This window comes from Eumetopias jubatus, unplaced genomic scaffold (genome assembly GCF_037043125.1).
Source record: "Eumetopias jubatus isolate StellerSeaLion01/CBP00866 unplaced genomic scaffold, mEumJub1_p1.0 scaffold_2, whole genome shotgun sequence".
Lineage (NCBI taxonomy): Eukaryota > Metazoa > Chordata > Mammalia > Carnivora > Otariidae > Eumetopias > Eumetopias jubatus.
In genome coordinates, this window is record NW_028274808.1 from 145,104,715 (window position 1) to 145,126,506 (window position 21,792).

At 38.0% G+C, this 21,792-nt stretch overlaps 1 protein-coding gene and 1 pseudogene across 1 annotated transcript in view; both read left to right on the forward strand.

Moving 5' to 3' along the window:
- The window catches only part of ADAMTS3 (ADAM metallopeptidase with thrombospondin type 1 motif 3), a 249,138-nt gene that overhangs the window by 172,510 nt on the left and 54,836 nt on the right, over positions 1-21,792 (forward strand). The window contains exon 5 of the mRNA XM_088020731.1: positions 14,852-15,051. Coding sequence (XP_087876857.1) covers positions 14,852-15,051 — 200 coding nt within the window. The remainder of the gene's footprint in view (positions 1-14,851; positions 15,052-21,792) is intronic.
- Positions 5,975-6,081, forward strand: LOC114206895 (U2 spliceosomal RNA; annotated as a pseudogene).

Consider the following 21,792-nt stretch of genomic DNA (forward strand, 5'->3'; position numbering starts at 1 on the left):
TGGCACGGATAGGTCCTCAATAAATATTTGTTAAATGGATAGGTGGCTGTCTTGTACACATCCTATGGCTTTTGGTGCATTTTCTGACTACAAAAAGTTTATTAATAGTGATCTTAGTGAAATGATTATATGGAAATGTAAGCTAGAGGCCAGGTTGGAAGCAGTCCCTGAGGGCTGCAGGAGAGGAAGAATGGAGGGAGGTATTCAGCAAACCTGACAAAATTACAGAATCACAGAAGCAAATCCTAGAGGTAAGAGAGATGTTGCAGATCACTGAATAGCCCAGCCCTCTCATTACATGGCTGTGGATTTGAGGCCCAGTTTTGTTAAATAACTTCCCATATTTATGTCAAGGTTCAGTTCCAGGAAATTGAAACCACACTAGCTATTTTAAGCATGAAACGATTTAATATAAAGAATTAAGTGTGCATTAAATTGTTGGAAGGGTTGGGGGAGTGGCCGCTAGGCTCGAGCTCCAGGGCTTGTTCTTAGAATGATAGAGCCAGTGGCCCACCCAGGTAGCTGCTCTTAAGGCTCAGGCCAGGGAAGGGGGAAATGAGCGAGCTGCCACCGCACCTGTGACTCCAAGGACGAAGACTTCTCTGAAGATGACAACAGGCTCTGCTGCTCTGCACTTTCCTCGCAGCCTCCACGCAGACCACAGCTAGACGTAGGAGGCTGCTACAGAGCACCTCAGCCCTGCAGCATCTCCCCAACCACATTCGCTACTCCTGATTTCAAAACTCAGCCTAGCTGGCATAACCCAACGCTCACCTGGAATCCTTGCTGCAAGCACATGGGGGTGTAGTCCCCGCCTCTGCAGGGGCAGGCAACGCATGGAGGTTGGAATGGATGTTGACTGCCACATAATCGTATTCACCACCCCTGTTTGCACAACTGGGGAAGGAACATCACTGCAACAGAACACGGAAGGCCTATTATTGCGGTGCCTCCCTTATCATTGGACGTAAGTGCACAAAGGAGACTTATATAGCTTTAGCCCTCCTTCTAAAAATCACATTCTGATACCAAGAGACCTGTAAGGAAGCTGACCACTTGATTTGTTGTTCAAACTAGGCCACATTTGAGAGTGCAAGAAAACATTACTAATATATTATGCCAGGATAACAGGCATGATCCAGAATGACCCCCAGCAAACCCAGCTCTAAGCCTGTGTGTAAATGATTTAAGATTTCTTCATGATCTCACTTCAGCCTCCCTTAGTGACCATATCTCTCGACAAAAATCTTCACTTATTTTTGTTCCATCATTTTTGGAGTTCTCCCCATTTGTCAGTCCTTTTCAGGTCTTCTGCACGTGTGTCATTGCCTGGAATGGCCCTCCCTCTTTCTCCACATGTCTAACTTCTGTGAGTCTTTTAAAATCCAGCTCAGGTATCACCTCCTCTATTGAAATAGTCTAGATTTATTCTAGTAGAGTAAGTTGGTTCTTCTTCAGTTACATACTTACCTACTATCAAAGTATCTGTTTATCTGTCTCTCCCCCCTATATAACTGTGACTGCCTCAATGACAGGAACTGGGATTATTCACCTTTTATTCCCAGAAGCTAGGTCAGATTTCATGCTAAAAAGGTGCTCAAGAAGTGTTTGGAAATAGATGGGTGCTGCAAGGAAGTGAGGAGCAGAGTAAGGAAATCAAGTACAGAGGGAGTGAGCAGAGAAAGGAATGCTAATAATTGCTAATAATCCTAGTATTTCCATTTGTGAGGCTTCTTTTTTTAAATTTTTTATTGTTATGTTAATCACCATACATTACATCATTAGTTTTTGATGTAGTGTTCCATGATTCATTGTTTGTGCATAACACCCAGTGCATTTGTGAGGCTTCTTTTTGTATAACCAAACTATTAGATCTTCAGAACTACTGAATGAGTTGAGATGAAATCAGCTCACATTCACTTAGAAACAGACTTCTCTGGATTTCCCGTCTGATACTTGAAGAAAATATCGGTATTTATTGACTTTGATGACAGTCAGTGGTGAAATGTTTTCACTACATCTACGTTAACCCATCAAATATGCTATTCCTCGATTTGAGCTGAAAGTATAAATGTTTAGATTTCTTGAACTAAAAATGCAAAAAGGTCTCACTGTCCTTTTCACGAGATGATTTCTTTTTTGAGTGAGCAGTTTCATCCCAACTTGTTGGAGCCCTTGTTGTTGATTTTAGGAAATGTCCCACAGTGAACCCTGATTAAAGGATTTATTTCTCACCTTCACTGCTGAAACATGACTTCCTGCAGTTCACCCCCAATTTTCTCTCACCTACATATGATTTTTTTTAAAAAAACCTAGTTTATAATTCTTTACAAAACTCAGTGAAAATATTTTCAGCCAGTATTTCAAACATTGTGTTTTTTGGACTGTAAGGTGATACCTATGTTTGCTAAGGTTTTGACTTTTTTATTTTCCTCCATGTTTGTGTTAAGTAACAAGCAGCTTTTTTGAGAGGGGGCTACTCTTGGAAGACAGTTTCTTTCTGTAAACACATTTACAGTACCTCCTGGCTCAGCCAGCTTTTAATGAACAAAGAAATTCAGATTGTTTTAGGAGTAAGGTGAACAGAGTATACATATTTTTTGAGATCGCCTAAGGGCTGCTCAACCTTTAAATGTCTCTTTTTTGCATATGATATCATATGTTGCAATAACATATTCAAGGAGATTTAATATCTTATGAAAGTATGATTTTTTTTTCTTAATTAAGAGTGTTGTCAGGGTTTTTACACTGAACATTTTACTGCTGCCTAACTTCCACAAGTCCAAGTAAATGTGTATAGAAAGCTATTTAGGGAAAGCTGAATTGCTGTAGAAAATTCTAAGTCATGTTACAGAGTAACATACCTATAAATCCAAGTTTCTAAACTACCATATGTTCTTAGCAAAACCAAATTAAATGAACTTCTGCTCTTGGCCAAGATGGAACAACAAAGACTGATTTACCCTCCTGATTTAAACAACCAGAAATGGACAAAATAAATGAAACAGCGGTTTGCAAGATACCAGGTATCAGGCAGTGAAGGATAGGGATTCCTAGGAGATGAGAAACAAATGAAGTGGGCCTCAGCAGTACTCCACAGTTTACTGCCTAGAGGGTTTTTAGTCTGAATCTCAGGGAAGGACAACCAGGCTGAGCCCGAGAGACATTCAGAGTAGAGAAGCCAGAGCTGAGAGTCTGGGAGATGTAGGTGGCCAGAGTTGATAGAACTATACGCGACAAGAGAACTATGCAGAGGTAGAACTCTGACGATCTGAACAGGTTCTCCTCTAGTATTTAGTCAAGTCCTAATCAGCACATATATGTGAGGAATTTTGCAAAGGTTGGAAAAGAACCACCACCTGAGGGGTTTAGAGGTAACAAACAGTGCCCATGCTTGCATGGGGCTGCAAATAGTGCTTGTTCAAACTACACGGACTGGAATGTCTCATGATTCACCCAGCATTGGATGGAGCACACAGAAAAGTCTTCCCTCAGTAGTGGTGAACAATTAGCTCTAGATGAGCACTGCTCTAGTCCTTTCTGATTTATCTTAAAAGCAAGACTTGAAAGGACCAAACTGTTTTCAGGTAATTTGACTGCATCCAAGAATAAAGCTCAAGAATATTTACAGGAGGGGCACCTGGGTGGCTCAATAGTTGGGTCTGCCTTCGGCTCGGGTCATGATCCCGGGGTGCTGGGATCGAGCCCTGCATCGGGCTCCCTGCTCCGCAGGAGGCCTGCTTCTCCCTCTCCCACTCCCCCTGCTTGTGTTCCCTCTCTCATTATGTCTCTCTCTGTCAAATAAATAAAATCTTTAAAAAAAAAATATTTACAGGAATAGGAATACATCAGCAACCAGCAAGGTAAGATTCATTATGTCGGACATGTGATCGAAATTAGTAAGCATGCAAAGGAATAGATAAACGCAACCCAAAATGATGAGCAAAATCAATCAGTCAAAACTGATCCATAGTGACAGAAATGTTAGAAAACAATGCATGAAAACAGCCGTTAAAGAATAGCTGTTTACAAAACAGGAGGTATAAAAACATGCTTGATTTTTTGGCTTCCATATGATCAGGACTATGTGGGAGAATGTATTATAGGCATGTATTTATATGAGTAAAATGTAAATACAACAATATTTCTTTCCCTCTGGTGGGTTTTATTTGTTAGATTAAGAATAGTTTTATTTTAGCAAATAAGTGTCTTTAATGGAAATTCACTTTAGGAATGGCTCAACAATTTTTTTTTAATGCAAAACATGCCATGTTATTAAATTTAACTTGGATAATGTTATTTTTGGCTTAGGAGTTAAACTATTCCAATCCTAGTATTTGATAGCAAATACTGTTCTGTCATGATTTATCTTAAATAATTACTAGGGCTTAAATATACTGATGACATTAATGATAGGATTATAAAATTAACCTTTCTATATTTTGGGTATTAACCCCTTCTCGAACATATCATTTGCAAATATCTTCTCCCATTCAGTAGGTTGTCTTCTTGTTCTGTTGATGGTTTCCTTCACTGAGGAAAAGTGGTTTTTTTGGTGTAGTCCCAGTAGTTTGTTTTTGCTTTTGTTTCCCTTGCCTTAGGAGACTTAACTAGAAAAATGTTGTTGTGGTCAGTGTCAGAGAAATTACTGCCTATGTTTTTCTCTTCTAGGATTTTTATGGTTTCAGGTCTAACGGTTAGGTCTTTAATCCATTTTGAGCCTTCTTTTTGTGTATGGTGTTAGAATGTGGTCCAGTTTCATTCTGCTACATGTAGCGGTCCCGTTTTCCCAGCACCATTTATTATAAAGACTGTCTTTTCCCCACTGTATACCCTTGCCTCCTTTGTCATACATGAATTGACCATGTGTGTGTGGGTTTATTTCTGGGCCCTCTATTCAGTTCCATTGATCTATGTATCTATTTTTGTATCAGTACCATATTGTTTAGATTGATACAGCTTTGTACTACATCTTAAAATCTGGAATTGTGATACTTCCAGCTTTGTTCTTTCTCAGGATTGCTTTGGCTACTCAGGATCCTCTGTGGTTCTATACGGATTTTAGTATTATTTGCTCTAGTTCTGTGAAAAATGCTGTTGGTATTTTCATAGGGATGGCATTGAATCTGTAGAATGCTTTGGGGAATATGGACATTTTAACAATATTAATTCAATATAATTCAATTGTTATAATTCAATATAATTAAAACAATATCTTAACAATATTAATTCTTCCAGTCCATGAGTGTGGAAGATCTTTCCATTTGTTTGTGTTATCTTCAGTTTCTTTCATCAGCGTTTTATAGTTTTGAGAGTATGAGTCTTTCACCTCTTTGGTTCAATTTATTCCTAGGTATTTTATTCTTTTTTGTGCAATCATGAATGGTGTTGTTTTTTAAATTTCTCTTTATGCGACTTCATTGTTAGTGTATAGAAATGCTACTGATTTCTCTGTATTAGTTGTGTATCCATAGTTTATTCTTTTTTATTGCTGAGGAATATGAATAAATCACAATTCGTTTAAAAAAACCTTTCATCTGAACATAAGTCAAAAGTGTTTGATCAGTATTATTTAAGGGAGCATACGACTTCAGATTTAAAAAACGTAGATGACCATTTCAGTATTTTCATTTTATGGGTAATATGCATTTTTAATTCCATGTTTTTATAACTTTGGTAAAAAGTTATTGGCAGTAGCATAGTAAAATTTTACTGCAAAACAGCAAAAAGGCATAAAATGAGTTTTTAATCACTTAGGATAGATTCTGGTTGGTGTTGTGGATGTGTAAATACTTAAATAATCTAAAAGTCCCCTTTACTAAACCTTTTATAGGTTGTCTACCAAATCTGGAAGCGTAGATAATACTTTATTTTTCACAGAAGAAACTGAGTATGTCCTTGATGATATTATATACATTGTTCTATGCCTCCAGACTTTCTGAACACTCTGAGCTCTTATTTAAATGGTAAACGAATCGTTTCTCAGCATTTTGGCTAAGATCAAGTGTAGTATCTGTTCTTACCAGTTTAAATGGTAAATGAGAAGATTATGTTTTATTGTAATAAATTACTAGACTTCTCCATTGTCACAAGTATTTATATCATAATGCAGTTTGTCTTATAGTGTAGCACATTTTTCCATGTGCAATGTTTTAATTGTGATTCATATCCTTGACCAAGGATTTAGCAACAAGTTAATTATAAGAATGATCAATCATTTATGATCAAGAAAGCAACTTTAATCATCTAAAATAGTGAAATCATGGTCCAATGATTAATTATGGAAATTCAGCCAGGAAGAAGATTTTAGTGATCCTCTAGCACAACCCGTTTATTTTATACATAAGGAAACTGAGGCCCAGATAATTTTGGCATCTCTCCCAAATCATTACAGATGGAGCATAGCAGAGCTGGGCCTAGAGCTCTGTTCTCTTTGTATTATTTTTCTATTGTTGCATAACAAACCACCAAGAACGCATTTATTAACTCACCGTTCTATAGATCAGAATCTAAGGTGACTGGACTGGGTTCTGTGCTTAGCTATTGTGAGGCCAAAATCAAGGTTCTAACCAGGTTGAACTCCTGTCTGGAGGCTCTAAGAAAGAATCCACTGCCAAACTCATTCCCACTATTGGCAGAATTCAGATTCTTGTTGTTGTGGGACTGAGGTCCCCATTTCCTTGCTAGTTATTGACTAGGGTTCACTGTCAGCAACTAGAAATCTCTCTCCGATCCTTGCACAGGCTCCCTTCATCTTCAAAGCCAGCAGTGGTACCTCATTTCCTTTTCATAGTTCACATTTTTGACCTTCTCTTCTGCAACCAGTCAGGGAAAGGTTTGAGCTTTTAATGACTCATGAGATTAGATCAGGCCCACCTGAATGATGCCTTTATCTTACAGTCAGCTGTGCATAGAACATAATTGTACTGATGGACATAATTTGAGCTTTGAAATTGGCCGCTGTGAAATGCAATTCTCTCTCTCCTTTATGAAGTGGAGCTTACTTAGAAAACTTTACCTTCTAGCAGTGTCAGATTACTAAAATGTACTCTCGTACATTGAGTGTAGGGACTCCTTCCTCTACTCTTGGATTTAGGAGAGGTCATCTACAAAAACCAGAAGTTAGAAGGAATATAATTTCGTCAAGAAGAGGTGAGATGTTAATTAAAATGCTATTCAGTGTACAGAGGGATAATATTTGGAAATGAAAAACTGTGCTGTCCTTCAAACTTAAGTTTATAGTTTTAGATGAATAAGAGCAACAGAAGAAACACACTAGGAAACAGATCACTGGTAGCAAAGCCCTTCATTTCAACTGAGATAAAGAGAAGAAAATGATTAATTTGGGAGATTAAACAAAACATATCAAACTTTTCAAAGAACTGTATAGCCCAAGAATAGTTAATTAAAAAAGAGTGGGAAGGAAGATGAGGACAATTGATGACTATAGCAGGAAGGGTATCGATGGGTTTATATATTAGGGTTATTTTAGTTTCAGTTGTTAGGAACTAACATCAAACTTTCTTAAGCAAAAAAAAAAAAAAATTTAAGTCGTAAGAGAGAAAATGAGGTGGCAATAGTTTATTGACTCATGAAATTGAAAAGACCAAGGTTTCAGGAATGGTTGAATTCAGTGGCTGAAAGTTGTCAACGGAGCATAATCTATTCTCTCCATTAGTAATCTTCTCTTTCGTCTTCTTGCATTAAACGCAGATCAACAACTATCCCCATGCTAGTCCCAAGCAGATTCCATGTTATATTCTTCCAGTTTCAAGCTTAGTAGAGGGAATTTCTCTTTCCTAGTAACTCCAAATAAAATAATCCTAGGTCATTGTTTAATTGTTATAACTTAGACCATTTCCCATCCAATAACTGATCACTAGAGTCAAGTAAATGGAATATAGTACTTGGTCATCCCTGGGTCAATACCCACTACCAGAGCTGAGTATACAGGGGTGGAGGAGGGAATTGAAGGTGGGCGGGCATAAAACCCTGTAACTACGTGGACCTCCTAGAGAAAGATAGATCACCCCACACCTTACAGTTGCCAGATTTAGCAGATAAGATACAGGATTCTCATTTAAATTTGAATTTCAGATGAACATTGAATAAGTTTATAGTATTAGTCACATCCCATGCAATGTTTAGGACATATTTATATTTTTAAAAGTGTTGTATATATGAAATTTGAATTTAACAGAGTATATTGTATTTTGTTTGACAACTCTGCCCATGCCCAAACATTTCAGTAATTTATTCAAGAAACAATTGGAATGGGCTAGGCAAGCAGCAATGATGAGAGTCCCCTACCATGGGAAGGACTGTACCTTGCAAGAGAATGCAGGAGTCATCTCTAAGCCAACAGATTGCAATAACAGAAACGAAACACAAACTGCATCAATACAAACTAAGAATAAAGGAGACCAGTGAAAGACCAGTGGTAGGGAATGCGGGAAGAGGAGGCTCTGAAAAGGAGAATTCAGCAGTGTGGGTTGCCTGTACAACACTGGTTTTCCTCTCTCTTTTTTTTTTTGTTTCAAGGCCTCCCCTCTTCATCTTCAGGGGAGGCCAGCCTCAGTTACAGGGGCTGATTTCTGATGGGACTAAGATGTAGGTGGGGTTCTGTTCTCCTTATCTGTGAATGATTTTTGCATGGGCATGTGACTGAATTCTGGCCACTGAAACTTATAGTTAAAGGTACTGGGCTTCTAGGAAAGATTTTTGCCTATTCTGAAGAAACATGTACAGGAAGACACAAATTGTGGTACCTGGCTATGATGTTGGAATTGGTGCTGCCATTTTGAAATAATCAAAGAAGCTGATCTGGGAACAAAGTTGATTCACCAGGAATGGCAGGATATGAAAGATGGAGAAAACTGCTTACCTGGTGATCTGTCGATAAACCGATTAACCCAGGAATCACCTGACTTCTGGGCCTCTTGTAATGCAAACTAATATGTTTCCTAGTTGCTTAAAACACTTGCAAGTTTTGTTTGCAGCTTAAAACATTTTAACTGACATACAAGAGATTCACACTAAAAGTCAGAATGTCATATATATTGGACATTGAGGTGACTTTTCTTTTTTATTTGCTAATGATCATAAACTCAAACCATAAAAACGTTATTTGTTTCACTTGAAGGGTAAGACGTCTTCCATTTAAAAAAAAAAATGCTGTATGCTATCCCTTAAAGTAGTCAGTAAAAACAAAAGCAAACGTGTACTTTAGAATTAGAACTTGGGGAAAAGAAATCACGGAAACTAATATTCATTCAATGGTAATGTCTTTTTTTAAAAAAAGCAACAGTTACTTAATGAGACTTCAGAATTGACATCATAAATTGGCCTGACTATAGTTCTTTGAACTGTCATTATGGAATTTCCCAGTTGGTGAAGGATTAATCTGTTTTTCACAGAAATCTTTTATATCTTGGTGAAATGATGCCCCCATATATAGAGGTGCTGTTAGTGTATCTTTTTAAGAATTATAAAAATATAAATTTTTTAAAAAGATGTCAATGGAAAAATAACTATTGGTTGATTTAACAAGTCAACACAATTTAACTCCTCTCTGCTTCTGATGTTAACATACGACATTTGTTGAATTTTGCACCTATTTTTAGCTCTGATCTTAGGATCTCCACCTACTATTGGAAAATCCAGCTTGTGGCATCCCGGTCACTTCATTTTCACAACCGTATTCTGTTCACGAAGAATGTTAAATTTATACATATAGACTCATCCTATGTTTATGGTTACTGGTAAAACATTTCTTTCCTTATTTCTGAAATCGGTGCACTACAAAGAAAGCTGGGACATTTTGGTAAACTGAACCTTACTTTACCATTCACTTATCCACATGAAAATTAACTTGTATTCCCAAATGGAGCAGGAGAGCATTAGGAATTTATATAATAAAATTATTGTCAATGTCCTATCTATTAGGGCTAGATTCGGTGACATATAAAAGAAAACCCAAACTTACCCTAACCCTGATGGAAGTGCAATATCCCCCATGTGTAACAAAGTCTGGTGCTCGCACTGCAGGGCTGGGATGCCCGCTCCACAGTCATCGTGGGGTCAGATCTCTTCTTTATAGCTCCCCTATCATCCTAAGCACATGCCTTGATTCTAAGGTTACTTCGTAGAACTCCTGACATCATGTCCATGTTCCAGGAAGCAGGAAGGAATACTGAGTAAGGGACCAAAGGGTCTAACTTACGAAGAGGAATCACACTCCTTTGAGGAGCATTGGTGGAAACCTTTCATACCAGCCAATTTAAGCCACTGAAGTATAAGCAATACTTCTGCTTATTTCTGATTGAATTGTTCTTAGTCATGTGGGGTGCTTAGTCCCAAGAGAGACTGCGAATGACTTTTAGCTGGGTTTATGACCGCCTCAAATAAAATTAGAATTCTACTCCTTAGGGAAGAGAGAATGGATAGAGAATAGATGATTCTATCACAGTCTCTATCACAGTATGTTTGAGATTGCTTTCCAACCCCAGATGTATTTGTATCAGATTCAGAACTTGATCAAAACTTATATAGTTTTCCAATTTTACCTTTGTCTCCTATCAGTTTTCGGACTATAGAAGTTCTTCCAGGGTGGGAGTGATTTCACCAATCTACACTTAGACTTCCTATAAAAGTGATTAGTTATGTAAACATGCCATGCTCCATCCTGAAAATGTCTTAAGCCCATGTGTTCATAATCAGCAAAACAACTTATAAATTTACTTTATCTGTTTAGGAAGTTCAAAATTCTTATTTAACACTAGGTACCATCCTGTCTTTAACACTAAAAATAACTATATTTACTGTGACTTAGTTGATCACCCAGAGTGCCCCCAATATATCTTCAATAAAAATAAACTTTGTAGTAAAATTATTCTCTTTCTGAAAATTCATATACAACAATTGGGAAGCTAGAGGGGACAAAAATGGGTGCAATCAAAATGTTTCCAGATAGTAATTAATTCTTATCAGTAACTCAAAATGTTAAGTTTCAAAGAAGTTTCAAAAAAGGAAACTCACTCTCAGTACTAAGAATGATTGCCTTTGATATTTCTGTGAAGCTTGGAAGGTACTCTGAGCATCACTTTTCTGGAATGATGCACACTGCACCTGCTGCAGAGCCTTATTTATTTATTTATCTTAAAGATGCTCTTCCCACTGATTCTATTATCACTTCAATCACCCTCTGCTGTCCAACTCAGCTACAGCCGTTCAAGTCACCTTGAATGCACTTACTTAAGGGGATGCCAGCAGAATGCCCCCACAGGTCTAGTTTGCTACTCCCAATGCAAAATGTCACTCTGTTTATGCTTCTGGAACTTGCCTATGGCCTCCTCTGTGATTCCTTTCAGTCCTTTTAGCAGTAAACAGATTTGATGGGCGGGTGTTTGGACATGATTAAGAGGATACTCACCTTTAATTATTCCTGTTCTTATATTTGATGGGGCACAGAAATAATTCAGAATTAGACATAGAGGCATCTTAAATTTTATCAAAGCAGGTGTCAGCTTTTAAACTTTGAAGTTTTATAAAGGTGTGAACTATTACTGAAAGGCATGTTCTAATACCCTGATTAGATCTGCTTAAACTAGAAATGGTGTAAGTCTTTCAAGCCTAGATAATGGTTTGTGACTACATGATACGAACTCAGCTCCATTCTGAATATAAACCCAGTACAACTGTGTGGTTCCCAGAGTTAACACCTAAAGAGGTACCAAGTAGTTTTTTACCTTCTCAGGGTCTGACATGTATGGGTACTCAGTAAATATACATTGAGTGAAGATCAGTGCCATCTATTGGCTAACTCTTTCCAATTTCATATTAGGTTTTTAATCTACTAAACAAGCTTGTCTCATTGGATTTCATCCTAATTTACCTGAAGGTAAACATTCTAGATTCTTTTCTCCTTGTACCTATTTAATGCTCTGCAGGAAATATTGTTAACCTTCATTCTTTCTAAAGTTATCAGCAGTTTAGATTTCCCTTCACTAAGTCTAGATTTTTTTCTTATCTCTATTTTAAAAAATGTAACTATTTAATTTCTGATATATAAAACAAAATGTAAAAAGCTAAAAAAAGGTGTAGAAGACTTCTCTTAATGGGAAATCACCACCACCACCATCATCATCATGACAGTAGTAACAGTGAATACTATTTGTTGAGCACTTATATCTAAGCACTGTACATAGTGCTTTTACTATAATCATCTCTTCACAGCAAATCTGCAAAGTAGGGATTATCCCATTTTTACAGGTGAGGAAAGTGAGGTTTAGAAATGGTAAGCATCCTAAATAAAATCATATAGGATAGCCACTGGCAGGATTTGAAGTGTGTGTCTGATTACAAAGCCCATGACAATTACATTGCAAAGTGGGCCTACTGGGAATAATTCGTTATGAGTGAAGATATTTCACAGCCTCAGAAATGTCTGTAATTCCTACTGATGTGTATAGATAAAAAGTGCCAGAAATTCTTTCACTGTCTTTGCAATGTTTGATACTGCCTACTTTAGGAATCATAGAAAGGGCGCTGTAGTGCTCAGGGGGAATTAGGGACAGAAGTATTATGACTGAATCAGGGCAATGATTGAAGGAAAAAGGCTTCCTTCTTCCTTTCCAGCTTCCTCATGCAATGAAAAAAGAGATTTTCTTCTCTTACCAGAAAACCACCTATTTAAGGAGGGATTCAAAGACCAAACCAAAGGTGTGTTAGAGCAGAATGGAACTGTCTTTCTGAAATAAGTATTCAATCTTCTCCATTCATGCATCAGATTTAATGATATGATGACATGGCTAGTATATTTGCATTGGACACTGTCACTGGCAGTTCTGCCAAAAAGAGCCATTTTTAGAACTGGGAGCTCATGTATGAGTTTCCTATTTGTACATTAGCTATCACATCCTTTCACTTTCCCAAGTGTGTGAGAAGACTTGAGGTTGAATTAGGTAAAGCTGTTTGCAGGTGTAGTGTCTTGCCCTCAATGTGGGTTGCAGCTCTTAAAAGCAACTTTTGAGGAAAACTTTCTGTTTGATGTGGATGGTGGTAAGAGCTATTTATGTATTGTGGAGTCAATGTGATTCCCCGATGAGAAGAAAATTCCCAGCTAATGATCTAGCATTTGGGCTTGGGTCAAAGTGAATTACAGGATAGCTTTCAAACCTGAGTAGTCATATTCAGAGCTTATGCCCATACTTGCAGGGGTGGGTGCTGGTGTTTCTGTGTGTGTGTGTGTGTGTGTGTGTGTGTGTTTGAAGATTTTATTTATTTATTTGACAGAGAGAGACATAGCGAGAGAGGGAACACAAGCAGGGGGAGTGGGAGAGGGAGAAGCAGGCTTCCCGCGGAGCAGGGAGCCCGATGCGGGGCTCGATCCCAGGACCTGGGATCATGACCTGAGCTGAACGCAGACACTTAGTGACTGAGCCACCCAAACGCCCCTCTGTGTGTTTTTTAATAGTGGAAAGGGTGTGAGTAAGATCTGTACTTCTACTACTTCTAATCCCATATGTCTAGGGCTTGGTCATCAATTTTCCTGGCCAAGAGACACCTCCCCCCCCAACTTTGTTAAAACCGCAAAAGTGGGGAGGAAAATGCCTATTTGTTAATGTCAGACGCCGATTCAAACGGCTTACGGGCCCCAGTGCAGCATTAAGTAAGCCTTCCATATAAAGCATGAGTCAGAATGGGCTCTGTCAAACTTGTTTTTAGATATGGGAGGTTGTTATAGACATCAAGGCAGTTTGTAAAATAAAATCCTTTCCAGCTTATATATATTTGAAATGGAAATGAATCTACTTTCGGTTTTATACCAACAGTTTTGAATAATATCTTTTATTTTAGCATCCACGTGATAAATTTTATTTTTCATTTCACGAAAACATTTTTCTTCACCAAAAATATGGAAATCTGAAAGCAGATAATCAAGATTTAGAACCTGAGAATGCCTCTCTCACTCTCTATCTCGATAGATAGATGAATAGATAGATAGATGTATATGGACATTTGTATCTCGTGTGTGTGTGTGTGTGTGTGTGTGTGTGTGTGTGTGTGGTCCATTGGGAAAGTAATATTAAATTCCTTCAACTGTATAAAATGAAAAAAATGTTTCTTCTTTTATTTTTCTTTGGATATATTTTCTGACTAACTTCTTACTTTGATGTCTCACACATTCACATATATAGCTATGGCACTGACATGCTATCCAGATGATGGCCAGTACATCTGTGGAGACCTGTAGTGTCTCCTAGCGGCATTCACTAGAAAATCATACTCATAAGAAATAAAGTCCTTTATGGTGACTGATAATTATACAACTAGCTGCTTTTGTGTTGCCACGCTCGAATTTGGTTTTTAAATTAAGGCTACTAGCAAAGGAGTGATTTAAACTTACGTGATACAAATTTTATCTGCCCCCCCCCCAGGATTATAACAACTCCAATTAACCACAATAAACTTATCAACACATGATTTTTTAATTTATAATCTCCATTTATTTAATAACTACTTAGTAGCTGTTCTGTCTATATCCACTCTCTGCGCTGAGGATGCAGCTACACAAGGATGTACACACTGTTATGCTCATGGAACATTCGGTCTGGCATGATGGCACCTGCTTTCTGTACAGTAATCCTCAGTGTTGCTCTTCCATGCTGAATTTATAGATCTGTCCAATCACATGCATGTATTCAGTATTTGAAGAATAAACTGAAAAGCAGCATCTCAGTGACTATGGATTATAATGTTAGACCCCCTAGAAGATTCTTTTTTTGTAAAAAGTTGTCAGAAGGCCCCTTGGGGAAGCTGAAATGCCTGAGTTCCTTTTGTTTCTTACTAGAGTCGAATCTGGGAGGCCTTGACGATGTAGGTCCTATTTCCAGCAGCATTGACCAGCAGCTGAAGGAGGCAGTGAGACGCCGCAGACACACGGGAGAGAATGATTACAACATCGAGGTGCTGCTGGGGGTGGACGACTCCGTGGTCCGCTTCCACGGCAAAGAGCACGTCCAGAACTACCTCCTCACCCTGATGAACATTGTGAGTAGCCCCTCCTCTCTGAGTCTTTGTGATCTTTTAATTCACTTCTCCTGTTGTGTTAGTATCTTTTGGAATCCTATGTGAGGACCCACACGGCTGCCCCCCCACACCCAAACTGTACACCTAATTGCATTAAATTCAAATCTCAATCTCCATATTTAACATACAAGAATGCAAAAATGAAGAAAGCACGAAGCAAAATTTTCTTTTGGGTGATCAGCTAGTTTTCCATTTTCATCAAGGGGAAAATCATAAACTGAAAAAGTCATAGTAAGATTGAACTATAGCAGGAATTATGATTTTCAGTTTGTTCTGGGGTTAATCAAAACTCTCGTGACTTTGTCCACCTGCCTTGATATGGACCATGAAGGATGAAATAGCATCATTTTGTATCCCAGGATGACAAAGAATGATTTAGGCCTGATAACTTTGTGTGGATGCTTGTTGCCAGGGCTTTTGAATAAGAGTGGTATCTTTCAACATCATACGACTGAAGGTAATACCCGTACAGAGCACAGCCTGCCCAGGGCGCACTGCTGCACTGCACTCAGCAAGAGCTCTTTACGTTTTCTCTTTTTTTCTCCTTTATGAGCCTTAAGCATATGCAGAAGAAATTTGGTGCACATCCTAGAACTGGGATTCTCTTTCTCCTTGTGAATTGGCAGAGAGCAATTGAGGAGAAATAGTACCTAAACCACCTACTTCGAAAAGATAATTGAGATAATAGTGCACTCTGTTTTATATATTTTACCTCCTAGAATTATAAAATACCTATTTTATTGATCTAGCAAATTTATTACCCAAGCCTATTCTCTTTTTTCCAGCTTTTGATTTTTAAGTTAATTTCTTTGGGTATCTATATTGTTTCTTTCCAAGCTTAAGATTAGATTTCAAATAATTATAATGGAGAAGAATAATTATTAATTGTATTAATCATCATTTTATTTATACTAATATTTAAGCCTATATGTTAAATATATTTTTGTTTATTGAGATGCCAATTTATAAAATTACACATACACCTGCCATGTGTCTGTGAGATGGAAAGGGAGTACAGAAATTATTTCTGTTTGCTCATTGGCACCACTTCCTGTTATGTATACTGAACATCACACAGAAAACAAATTATTAGCTTTGACAATAGATGTGTATAGAGGATCATTATTTGTGAATTACATGAATGTCTTCGACTACTGATCATTCATTTTTTGTCTGTCTTACTAGTGGAGAAACTCTGGGCATGCTGTTTCTCCTCTCTGAGCCTGCTTCAGTCTCTCCATCTGCATAACGAGAAAACTAATAGGACTTACTTTACTAGGCATGTTGGGAGGATTAAATGGCTAAATACAAGTCACTGTCCTGTGTATACATGCAGAAGGAAACAATCATATTTTAGCTTTCCACATGAAATTTACTTCCAAATCCCTAGGGAGATGCTATTCCCACTCACATCATTCATTGTACCCCTAGGCTGGTTTGTCCTACCACCAGGGAGGGCAGCCAGTCGTTATAGACTTATTAGGCTCCATCCTGGTGCTCAGGACTACAGATGGCTCTTGGCATCATGTAGCAGAGATTTGATATGGTTCTTATCTTCACAGAACTTATAATTTAGTCAAGCAGAAAAGAGAAATACATAGGAATTTTTTTTAAGTTGAGCAATAAAGACAATGCTATTGTTGAGACTTACGTGACAGGTGCTATAGTATAAGTGCTATGAGACTTTGGAGAAGGCATCTATGACAACAGTCATCCAAGTTGCAAAGTGTTAAGAGTATCAAATTGAGATTGAGGAGGCATTTTCATTCTAGTTCTGTTACCCATTGGCTCTGTGGCCTTCGACAAAGGGATTTCATTTCTGAAATGTTTATAAAATCTGGGGGGGGTGGTGGGAGGGATGGGGTGGCTGGGTGATAGACATTGGGGAGGGTATGTGCTATGGTGAGTGCAGTGAATTGTGCAAGACTGTTGAATCACAGACCTGTACCTCTGAAACAAATAATGCAATATATGTTAAGAAGAAAAAAAAAGAAGATAGCAGGAGGGGAAGAATGAAGGGGGGGAATTGGAGGGGGAGACAAACCATGAGAGACGATGGACTCTGAAAAACAAACTGAGGGTTCTAGGGGGGAGGGGGGTGGGGGGATGGGTTAGCCTGGTGATGGGTATTAAAGAGGGCATGTACTGAATGGAGCACTGGGTGTTATACGCAAACAATGAATCATGGAACACTACATCAAAAACTAAAGATGTATGGTGATTCACATAACAAAAAATTAAAATAAAATCTGTTTATAAAATCGAAAGGCTCAATAGGATGTTCATTAATTCTGTAATTCATGAAGTTGGGAGTTAAGCTGGATCCTTAGGGCTTTGTTCTTCTATTGTGTTTTTTGCTGTTTGCTTTTGTCTTTTGAAGGGCCCATGAAAATATAAAGGATTTCTAAGTAGAATCTTTTGACAAGAAAGTAGAAATGGATAAAATACATTTGCCAGACAGTAATTCTAATTTGAAGGGTGTCAGAGAACAAAGTGCCACATTTTAGGTTTAATAACACTCAAAAGGGTTGTTCTATTTTTAAGTCTGTTAAAAAGTTTAGATAATAGACTGAGTCTTTGTCTCAAATACTAGAAATTATTCTAAAGTTAATAGTGCATCAGAGAATGGAACTATAGTAGAGAAAATCTTAAAACTTAAAAAGTTCATTGCATCTGGAATAATTGATGTAGGCAGGGTTTTGGGGAGACAGTAATAACACTCCAATAATAACACTTGAAACATATGTCAGGAGTAATGTCAAACTCTTTTTTTTAAAGATTTTATTTATTTATTTGAGAGGGAGAGACAGAGACTGAGAGAGCGTGAGAATGAATGCGGGGAGGGGCAGAGGGAGAGGGACAAGCAGACTCCTCACTGAGTAGGGAGCCCCATGTGGGGCTCAATCCCAGGACCCTGAGATCATGACCTGAGCCGAAGGCAGACGCTTAACTGACTGAGCCACCCAGGCACCCCATGTTAAGCATTTTTTAAATTTATCTGCTATTTATTTATTTTTCCCCTATGATGTCCATCTTGTGACTTATTTATTTTATAACTAGGGGTTTGTACCTCTTAATTCCCTTCACCTATTTTGCCCATCCCCACAGACCTCCCCTCATTTATCTGCTATTTTAAATTAGCCATGTGAATTGGACACAACTGTATTTCATCTGTTCCAAGGCCATATTGCCTAATGACAGTAATGATTGTATATATGAGTGTGGTAAAGTTCTAAAGTGATTTGCTATGTGAATCTGGCAGTTTGGACACAGGAAAGGCAGCTCACTAAATTAGCACTTCTCTCAGGAAGTTTAAGGGTCAAGTGAACAAATCTGAACGGGCCCCAAGATGATTTTGCTATAACTGTCTAAGAGGGAGAGGGGGTGTCCTCTACCCACACCCCTGGCTTCTCTGAATCTGTGAAGGAGGAGGTAGTTCAGCTGCCTTCCATCTCCTTTTATTTTTAACTCCTTCTTTTTTGTGGATCTTGAAATTTATCCAAGTCTCATCTATAAAGAAGAAATAAACAGATCTGAATATATTCTAAAACAGCATGACTAATGACTAGATTCTTGGCAAGCTTTTTCTGTTTCAAATAAGATGTATGTGATATGTGTTAAGCCTTTGTTAGGATCTCATATCATATCTTGTTATGTTAAGAAATTTTAGTTTTGCTATTTTGTAACATGGCTGACTCGGCCAGAAAGTGGTTCTCAGCAATGCGGCATGTCTCATTATGCAAATATTGATCCATTGCCTACTGTGTACAAGGCCATTTTAGGCTTAGAAAATTTCCCAAGAAACACAGTAGAAGATTCTCTGCCTTTTTTGGAGCTTGAAAGAGGAAACAGGTGATAGTCAAAGAAGAAATAAATATGTAAGTTTAGGTAATAATAACTGTTGGGAAGAAAAATAAATAAGAGTAAAGAGATACTGTCAAGGAGAGAAGAGGCAGTGTGGGGAGTATTTGGGATAGGAGGTTAGAACGAGGAGGAATATTATGTGGACAGAGATACAGAGATTCTGGGAGGACGAGAGCTTGGCAAGGAGCTGGGAAAAGAGTGATCCAGGCAAATGGATCATTAATTGCAGAAGTTCTGAGTCAAGAAAGAGCTTCTGATTCAGGAGTGTTTGGTATACAGGCCTAAGAGTTAGTGTTTTCTTTCTTTCTTTTTTTTAAATTTTATTTTATTATGTTATGTTAGTCACCATACAGTACATCATTAGTTTTTGATGTCGTGTTCCACGATCCATTGTTTCTGTATAACACCCAGTGCTCCAGGCAGTACGTGCCCTCCTTAATACCCATCACCAGGCTAGCCACCCACCCCCCTCCCTCTAAAACCCTCAGTTTGTTTCCCAGAGTCCATAGTCTCTCTTGGTTCATCTGCCCCTCTGAATTCCCTCCATTTTTCCCTTCCTTCTCCTAATGTCCTCCATGTTATTCCTTATGTTCCACAACTAAGTGAAACCATATGATAATTGACTTTCTCTGCTTGACTTATTTCACTTAGCATAATCTCCTCCAGTCCCATCCATGTTGATGGAAAAGTTGGGTATTCATCCGTTCTGATGGCTGAGTAATATTCCATTGTATTTTTGGACCACGTCTTCTTTATCCGTTCATCTGTTGAAGGGCGTCTCGGCTCTTTCCACAGTTTGGCTATTGTGGACATTGCTGCTATGAACATTGGGGTGCATACGGCCCTTCTTTTCACAATATCTGTGTCTTTGGCGTAAATACCCAGCAGTGCAATTGCTGGGTCATAGGGTAGCTCTATTTTTAATTTTTTGAGGCACCTCCACACTGTTTTACAAAGTGGCTGTACCAACTTGCATTCCTACCAACAGTGTGAGAGGGTTCCCATTTCTCCACAACCTCTCCAACATTTGTTGTTTCTTGCCTTGTCAATTTTTGCCATTCTAACTGGTGTAAGGTGGTATCTCAGTGTGGTTTTCATTTGAATTTCCCTGATGGCTAAGAGTTAGTGTTTTCTAAGCACAGTAGGTAATTTGGATGAACACCCTTAGCTAAAAATCACTAGTAAGACAATAAAAAGAAAGAATTGAGAGAAAAGACTGGGAAGAAATCTTTTTTTTTTTTTTAAGATTTCATTTATTTATTTGACAGAGAGAGAGAGTGCATGAGCAGGGAGAGGGGCAGGGGCAGAGGCAGAGGGAGAAGCAGGCTCCCCGCGGAGCAGGGAGCCCGATGCGGGGCTCGATCCCAGGACCCTGCGATCATGACCTGAGCCGAAGGCAGACGCTTAACCAACTGAGCCACCCAGGTGCCCCTGGGAAGAAATCTTTGAAAATAAAGAAATAGAAATGAAATTTCTTAGAGTGAAAAATATAAGTAGTTGGACTATCCTGGAAATTTCTCCAGCAGTTTTTCTTTATATTTTATATTCAAACCCTATTGCCAGAAATCTGTTATCATGTGAATAACCATAAAGCTTGCTTTATTGAACTCTGAGTATTCTAGGCAGGTAACAACTTTTCCTTGATCTGAATATAGTTTTTTAAAAAAAATCTCTTGACTTGCTAATTTCTACCTAATGGGCTTTAGTACCCTTATACTGTTTCTTTTTTTTTTTTAATTTTTATGTAAATTCCAGTTAGTTAACATAGAGTGTAATATTAGTTTCAGGTGTACAATGTAGTGATTCAGCACTTCCATACATCACCCCATGCTCATCACAAGTGCACTCCTTAATCCCCATCACCTGTTTAACCCACTTCCCCACCTATCCTCCCTCTGGTAACCATTGGTTTGTTCTCCATAGTTAGGAGTCAGTTTCTTGGTTTGCCTCTCTTTCTCTTTTTTTTTCCCTTTGCTCCTTTGTTTTGCTTCTTAAATTCCACATGTGAGTGAAATCATAAGGTATTTGTCTTTCTCTGACTTACTTTGCTTGGCATGATACTCTAGCTCCATCCACATTGTTGCAAATGTCAAGATTTCATTCTTTTTTATGGCTGAGTAATAATCCATTGTGTGTATATATATATATATATATATATACATATATATATATATATATATATATATATATATACACCACTTCTTCTTTATCCATTTATTAGTCATTGCACATTTGGGCTGTTCCCATAATTTGGCTGTTATAGATAATGCTGCCATAAACATTGGGGTGCATGTACCATTTTGAATTAGTATTTTTGTATTCTTTGGGTAAATACCTACTAGTGCAATTGCTGGATCATAGGGTAGTTCTATTTTTAACTTTTTAAGGACCCTCCTTTTCCAGAGTGGCTTTTCCAGAGTGGCTGCACCAGTTTGCATTCCCACCAACAGTGCAAGAAGGCTTCCCTTTCTCCACATCCTCTACAACACGTGTTGTTTCTTGTGTTGTTTATTTTAGCCATTCTGACAGGTGTGCGGTGATATCTCATGGTGGTTTTGATTTGTATTTCCCTGATGATGAGTGATGTTCATATGTCTGTCAACCATCTATATCTCTTCTTTGGAAAAATGTCAGTTCATGTCTTCTGGCCATTTTTAATTGGATTATTCATTTTTTGGGTGTTGAGTTTGATAAGTTCTTTATATATTTTGGATACTAAACCTTTATCAGATATGTCATTTGCAAATATCTTCTCCCATTTCGTAGGTTGACTTTTAGTTTTGTTGATTGTTTCCTTTGCTGTGCAGAAGCTTTTTATTTTGATGAAGTCCCAATAAT